Here is a 7,629-nt window from a genome sequence, read left to right as displayed (position 1 = left end):
AAAATTGATAATTAATTTGTACAAAATATTGATAATTACCCTTCACATCTCAGGTAATAGACGAATTTATATTTGACTGTGAATTCATAGTTATATACTCACAGGTCAATTAGTTAATAAATTAATTTATAATTATAAACGACTTTTAACAAGTCAATTAGTTAATAAATGAATTCATATTTAAATATTAATTTTTTTTTTCGAGAAATTTTTATATTCAACTAAAATTTGTTTATATAATGTTGGATTTTTCAATTTACACACAATAACGCAAATTCATGCTAATGCACGAACATTTTGCTATTTATAAGAAACCAAAATCTCAGTATTTTGAGACATAACCAATTTGACCTATATAAAAAACATATTAAAACTCGTATGAACAAAAATTATTCAAAAAGGAAACAATTAGTCATTGAAATTATGAACAAAAATTGTCACAAAATTACACAAAGCAAACAATTCTTTAAAATTGTACTGTGTCAATTAAAATAATTTATCTATTAGCTTACAAATGCTATTAGATGTCGCAACATATGTTTTATGTCAATCCTACATTAATGTAGCATTTCTAAAAACTTATGTTCCACACTAAACTCATGCATGTCATACTATAACTCTATGATGGCCACCTCAACTTCTTCGTTTAGTATGTCATGTTATAATTTTTAAGGGTTGGATCAATTTGACATGTGTCATAATTTTAGGAGCATAATAGTCAATTTATAAAATTTAACAACGATTGTGATTGACGTTCACATTCTTAAGGACCAATTTATCAACTCAAAATAGGGTCAGGTATAAAAATATGTGTAAGAAACAAGTCATATATAAATCATGTAATATAAATCAACATGTAACTAGCCCTGCTTTCCACCCAAAAAATAAAAACTCCAAATTACCAATTCTTTGATTTAAAATTAAGGACCAACACTTTAATTAGCAAAACGATTATGAAGACTATAAACTGAAAAGACGACTATAGATAAAGTCTCATATTCTTATGATTGATATAACAAACAAAAACATAAGAATGTATAAATCTTAACTTGAACTAAATTTGAAACTATATTCTTGAATTTTCACAAATTTACAATCATCCTATTATTATCATATCATATAGAAATGGAAGGTGAAGAGAGGTGTTTATATCACTGCAATTATATGAAATCTGAATCAGTATCTCTTCGGAAATGTTGTAAATCTGGATGAGCATCATATCCTGGCCTTCTAGGATTCCTGCAATACAAGAGGAAGAAAAGTGTGTTTATTTTATGTTGTTAGATTTAATAATTCCTTCACCTTTGAAATATGTTGTCTAAGATCATTTTATGGGTTATTTGGGCAACATTTCTTTTACCTCAACAATCATATAATTTTTCATACTATACCAATATATATAAAAAGAGATACTTTTCATCAAAATATATATATCTAAACAAGATACCAAATTTTGGTATAACTTTTTTCTTCATTTTCAACTAATCAGCAGTACAACAAAATACATTAAATTTATACACAATTAAGTGTAATAGAAAAGAAGACAATCAGGCACATTAGTGTCCATATGCACATTTAAATAAATAACATCATACCTTGCAAATCTGTTGGGTTCAAAACCAGGGATACCAGGAGGTCCATAGGGATCAAATCGAGCACCAGGCGGAACACCCCTATTTAGATAGATTCATTGTCAGATATCATATATATAAGCATAAAAATTGGCCACAGGTATCGGTCACAGGGTAGTCAAATCAAATGCAAAAGAAGTCCTCAAAGGCGCTAACAATAAACAGTACAGATATTTCTTGCTACTCCTTCCTTTCACTTTCATCCATTGATCCATTCTTTTACCAAACTACTTATTTCTGCCAAAGTAGGGTAAAAGTAAAAGTAATTGAAATTTTTACAAAATATATTTTTGGAAAAAAATGATGCAACTTAGTTGTATTAATCAAAAAATATTGTTCAAGATGCATGTAGGTCAACACATGAAAAAGAATGTATGGGGAAATGATAAAATAGGTAAAGCTACTAAAGTGATTTGGTGGCTAACATTCTGTCATTTGCTACATAGCTTGAATTTTTGCATTATATACATTTTTTTACCAAAACATTATATTATATATGCATATAAGCTGATACTATTTGTGGATTGGGATATGACAAGTCCACAGGCACAAAATTTAAGTGTTCAGCTCGGCTCAACTTGTTTACACCCCAACTTATCACCCAAGGGTGTGGTTCGCCTTGTGGTTTTGCTGCCTTCTACATTTTAACTACACTGATCAATCAAAGAGCAATAATGATAACAAGTTTAAACAACTTACGGCAATCCTCCGGGAAAAGAAGGTCCTCCACCGATGCCACCAAACCAACGGGGGTCATTAGGCCCTGCTTTCAAGTGTCGAACTCAGCATCAACAATTTTGGTTAAACATTAATAATGCATGCTTATATATTAACTAAATTGGAAATCGTTAAACTTACCTACGAGCATGCCACCTCCAAAGTCGTGATCGCCCCTGAAATCCAGTGGGGAACATTTCGAAGGATATAAGAATTGTTAAAACAGGAATTTACAATTGTCGTAAGAGACAAAAAAGAAAACGTAATTTGGGGTTTTACCTTGAAGGATACACACCGGCAGCAGGCCCTGGAAGAAGATCACTACCAGAACCAATGGAAACTGGAGGGAAAATGATTCTGTACAAACACAACAAAATAATAAAACTCGATGAATTAGTACAGAAGCTGAAAGTACTTTTTATATACAGAAAAAATTAGAGAGGATCATAAAGACAGCATGGCACATAATAATGCCATCAAAGCTGATAAGTATGTCACTTACAAGAAGAATACGCAAAAACAGTTTTTTCTTTTTCTTTTTTTCGGTGAGTAAAGAAGTGACCACTTTTGATCAAGAAATATAAATATAATATCATATTTAACAGTATTTTCTTTTTCTTTTTTTTCTGCGAAGAACTTTTCAATTTTTAAATCTCTAGCAGGGTAGTCAAGAGGTAACCATATATAGAACATCATAATTAAAGTCACACATATAACTTCCTATCCATCAAATCAACACTAAATATCCCACCACCTGGCCAGAAACACACATATATTGCATTCGTACTTTCTCCGCATGGATCATCAACTATGTAACACCCTGATGTTTACCAATTTGTTCTAGACTTAGGAAATCAGAAACGCACGTTCAATGGAAAGAACTAAAGAGAAATTTTTGGAAAAATTGCAACAGAAAGTGGGAAATACTGTGTAAAACCATATTTGACAATCAGACCACTGAGCAGCATCAAAATGTAACATAGTGAAACTAAAATAGCAATAGGAATTAGGAGTTTCTTACCCAGGGTGATGATCTGGAAGACCATAAGGTTCATGAAATCCAGGAACAGGTTCAGATGTCTCTGGTTGTGTTCTGTCACTAGTTTCTGAGCTGTTAAGGAAACAAAAACAATTTTGCAAATATTGTCTCAGTTCACAAAAAAAATATAATGGATTGTGACATGGTGCAACATAACTAATTAACTATCCCAAATAAAATACAAGAAAAAGGGACATGCACTGTCAGTGTTAAACAATTTTACACTGACACCTGATAGCAATCTTGATTTCCACCAAAGCATCCCACTCCACCCCACTTTAATGGTATAACATGGAAAATAGACAATTCCTATTGGTTGTCAATGTAAAACTCTGGCCAGATTTTCTAATACAACATTTTTATAATAACAACAAAAAGCTGCTCAAAGATCCTTCAACCAACACATACGATGCATGTCAAACACCTCATTTAGGTGTCCAATTGAAAAATTAATTTTTTCTGCCCCGAAAGGACGTGATATCCTTCTTAGTTCTTTTGATGTACTGTACCTAATTTGTATAGTTTTACTACAGTAGTTTGTAGTAAAACTATCCATCATAGTTGAACCCGGCTTTACTATTATAGTTTGTCGTAAAACTATAACATCACAATTGAACCCAGCCTTACATCAGAATTAAAAAGCTTATATTGGACATCTAGTGCAGCACATTGAATTGATTTGATTGTAGAAGAAGTTAAGAAGATTCTCACCCATCATGAAAATATTCCTAAGAGTAGGAAAATTACAACCAATAGGTACAGTGAGACTGGGCCTTACTTGCTTTGCCACATCTTATCTTACTTTAGAGTGTTTGCTTGAGCTCAAGGATGCTTTGGTAAGAATGTGGACATGTAAGGGCTGAAAGTGTTCAGCCACTTTGCACGGAAAAGGGATGGGATTGTGGGAAAGCCATCAAGGAGATGGTTTTGGACCAAGAGGAAGAGCATTTGATTTTTTTTGAAGCTCTTATCAAAGTGTTTTGCTTGGTCAACTCAGATAAAAAACTAGTTATGGGATCGGGATCATTTGTGAGGCAATGGACCAAGCAAAAGAGGATAGACAAAAACATTTCAATGGTGCGAAGAAAAGATGCTTCTAATTATTTCCATTTGTTTTGTCTCGGATTTAAAAATGCAAACTGAAAACTAATGAAATTTATTCCACTCTTTAGTTATCTGTCTCTATGGAACACAATTGCTGAAAGATGAAGCAAAGAAGTCCATAGGCATTTGCATGCTGCAATATATTATCTTAACCCTCAATATTAGTGTGCTCTTGGATTTACACCTAATACTGAGGTTAAATGTGGCTTATATGAATGTATTGGGAAGCTAGTGTCGTGTCCGTGGTTGGTGTCTGTTGTGTACTTCATTGCTAATGCTAATAACAAACATTACCTAAGAAAATCACATGAGATTTAATTTTCATTACCACTGCCAGTATAGAAGCCTTTTTACACCATCACTCATTCATGCATGCATGATCGAACGATAATCAAAAGCTTTAAACAGATCATTTCTATTCACTATCAGCATAAAAGTTTTGAACTCTTACAAATCAATGATTAGATAATGGCCCAATTCAAAAATTTCAAGCATGTCCTCCGAAAGAATTATATAAGGTTTTGCACTCCCATATTATATTGAAAACTGAAAAGAACAGAGTTCACAAAATCCAAATTTTTACCTTTTAGTTGACGAGCTGGCTTTGGCAGAACCATCTAATTTTGACAAAATATCCGCATCTATTCTCTTCACAAGCTTGTCCAAATTCTTGAACTGCTGAGAAAAATTGTTACCTCCATCCTCTCCAGAATAGTCCCCAACACTGCATATATAGAAACACACACACCCAAAACCCATCCCAAAGTGAGCACAATTCTACACAAAACTGAGTCGAAAAAATCTAAACCCTAAACCCTAAACCCAGTTACCAAAATGCTAAATTTTTCAACCCTTCAAAAAAAAATCATTTACAGCATACGAAAAAAAACCCCAATATACTCATTATCCATATTAGCATAATTAAACCCAACAAAGAAAACCCAGTTGCCAAAATTCAAACATATAAACACAAAACATCAAAAAGAAGAAAACCAAATCATTTACAACATGATCCGAAAAAACATTCAATACCCCCATTTCCCAAATTAGAAGAATTCAACAAAAGAAAGAAAACCCAGCTTCAAAAATCCAAACTTATCAACACAGAACATTAAAACAATCAAACATTTTCAACCAGAAATGAAGTGAGAAAAAAAAATAATTACTTAATCTCAAGATGTAGAGGCTCCGAAAACCCTGCAGACAAAGCATGAACGAGCAATTTCTCGTTCATCACAAGGCACTTAACAAGCACTTTCTTGGAACCCTTTTCTGGGTTAAAGTAAACAAACGCATACTCGTCGTTTAGTTCGTTCCAGTGATCAACAGATACCTCATCTACACACAAAAATAAATATCGAACAATTCAGCAAAAAAATGAAGAAAAAAGGAAATTTTTTATTTTACTTTTTAAAAATTAAATTTATTTGGGTTACCATTGGAGGGATTGGAAAGTGCAGTATCGGAGAGGGCTAAGGGACCGGTGGCGGTGAGGATATAACCGGAAGCGAGAAAAGAGGAATGAACGACAAAGGCGATTTTGTCGTTTTGGTTGCGGAAGGTTGGCCTCGCGGCTCTGATCAACGCTAACACCGACTTGTCAGTAGCCATCGACGACGGTGTCGTTTATAGTGTGGAAGAAAAAGTAGTTTTCAGTTTGCGTATAAGAAGAAAATTGCAGATGGTTCGCAGTTTAAAATGTAAACGTGTAACTTGAATCAATGACCCATTCACAATTTTGTCTATTTCTATTATTTTGAGGTTGAATATGGAAATATTTTTTTAAATTCACCGCTGTCAAATTAAATTCAGACTTTTGATGATAAATATATTTTTAAAATTATAAAATATTAATTAAAATAGTATATATATAATCTTTTACTGTTAAATATTTTGATGTGATATATTAATATTAATTTTTTTAATAACAAATTTTTGGATAAAATTTTGTTATCTCAATGATAAATTTGTAAGTAATTGTGATTGTGAAAAACAAATTAGTCTATGAAAAATTTAAATTTCAACGAGAAATTAGTCCATTGACATTAATAAGATTAATGTGAAAAGTCAAATATTCAATTATATGTCATATCAAAAACTCTTAAAATAAAAAATTAAGTAAAGATTATTATAATTTATGTTTACGATTTAAATGACTAAATTGCTTATTCACTCATTATTTTGACTTTAATGATATGATGAGTGATAATAACACATGTTCACGGTCAATAGGAAAGTATAAAACATGAGAATTTTTTAAATTTTAACATAATATTATTAAATTAATATAATTAATCATATCATGTAATATTTCTTTTTTTATTGATTTAATATTGTTGAGACAATATTAAATTTAGAAAATATTTATATTTTTTAATTTTAAAAAAGGATAGCCCATTGTTTTAGATATATGTATCATTTTCTTTTAGATTAGATGCATTTCTTTACCATTTTCTTTGGGATAAAGCACAATTTTTTATCATCAACAAACACTACAGTGTGTTGTTATAATAGTTTAGGTGAATCAAAACTTTAAATATATCTTATATGCTCTTCAAAACATCAATCATTTAGTTACGACATGTTTCAACTTTAAAGACAAGTGTATTGGTTGTTTGGAATGAAGTCAATAGTTAAAATTTGACATATGTATAAAAAAAAATTATGTATTAAAATTCAGAATATGAAAAGTTAAAAATCTATATTTTTCTTTCTTAAATTTCTCCGTAATTTCATCGTCAAATTTTTTTTCTGCTCTAACCTCTTCTAACCCTATTAATATTCTTCATGCTCAAGGATTTTTTACACATGTTCCAATTCTTTTGAATGCGAAGATAATATATTATCACTTACCACTTCCATGGTTAGAAATCAATACAATGAAAAATAAAATAGGAGAGAATCAAGTAGGTGTTCTCAATTCTTGGCTCACACTTCAAAGTTGAATATTTGACAAATTTAAAAAGGGGAATGATGGAATGAAATTACTTCATAATATTAAAAGTAGATCATTGTGATGTTCAAAACACATTGGATTAGACTACTAAGTTCTAAATGATGTTTTATTTTTACATGATTTTACACACAGAAAATAAAATAAAATTCATTATGTGTTTTCTTTGATATTCAAACTAGAAT

The 7,629-nt window shown here is 31.0% G+C and overlaps 1 protein-coding gene across 1 annotated transcript; it reads right to left on the bottom strand.

The window, feature by feature from the left end:
• Positions 1 to 980: 980 nt before the first annotated feature.
• LOC101513876 (probable proteasome inhibitor) lies at positions 981 to 6,207 on the bottom strand. The gene is made up of 9 exons (XM_004492314.4): positions 5,928 to 6,207; positions 5,658 to 5,829; positions 5,075 to 5,215; positions 3,370 to 3,459; positions 2,628 to 2,705; positions 2,490 to 2,524; positions 2,331 to 2,394; positions 1,596 to 1,673; positions 981 to 1,239 (listed from the first exon to the last, which is right to left on the bottom strand). Exons 1-9 carry the CDS (start codon positions 6,100 to 6,102, stop codon positions 1,161 to 1,163), a joined length of 912 nt encoding a protein of 303 aa, XP_004492371.1. The 5' UTR covers positions 6,103 to 6,207; the 3' UTR covers positions 981 to 1,160.
• Positions 6,208 to 7,629: the final 1,422 nt, after the last annotated feature.

The sequence above is a fragment of the Cicer arietinum genome, chromosome 3 (genome assembly GCF_000331145.2).
Source record: "Cicer arietinum cultivar CDC Frontier isolate Library 1 chromosome 3, Cicar.CDCFrontier_v2.0, whole genome shotgun sequence".
Taxonomy (NCBI): Eukaryota; Viridiplantae; Streptophyta; class Magnoliopsida; order Fabales; family Fabaceae; genus Cicer; species Cicer arietinum.
This window is presented reverse-complemented; position numbering and strand designations above follow the sequence as displayed.

What these genes read in the sequence shown, in the direction of transcription:
- LOC101513876 (XM_004492314.4), bottom strand. Translation starts at nt 6,102, where the DNA reads ATGGCTACTGACAAGTCGGTGTTAGCGTTGATCAGAGCCGCGAGGCCA. An exon ending in CTTCCAGATCATCACCCTGG is followed by an intron (nt 2,706 to 3,369) that starts GTAAGAAACTCC and finishes GTGTTTGTACAG; the next exon opens with AATCATTTTCCCTCCAGTTT. An exon ending in GCCGGTGTGTATCCTTCAAG is followed by an intron (nt 2,525 to 2,627) that starts GTAAAACCCCAA and finishes ACTGGATTTCAG; the next exon opens with GGGCGATCACGACTTTGGAG.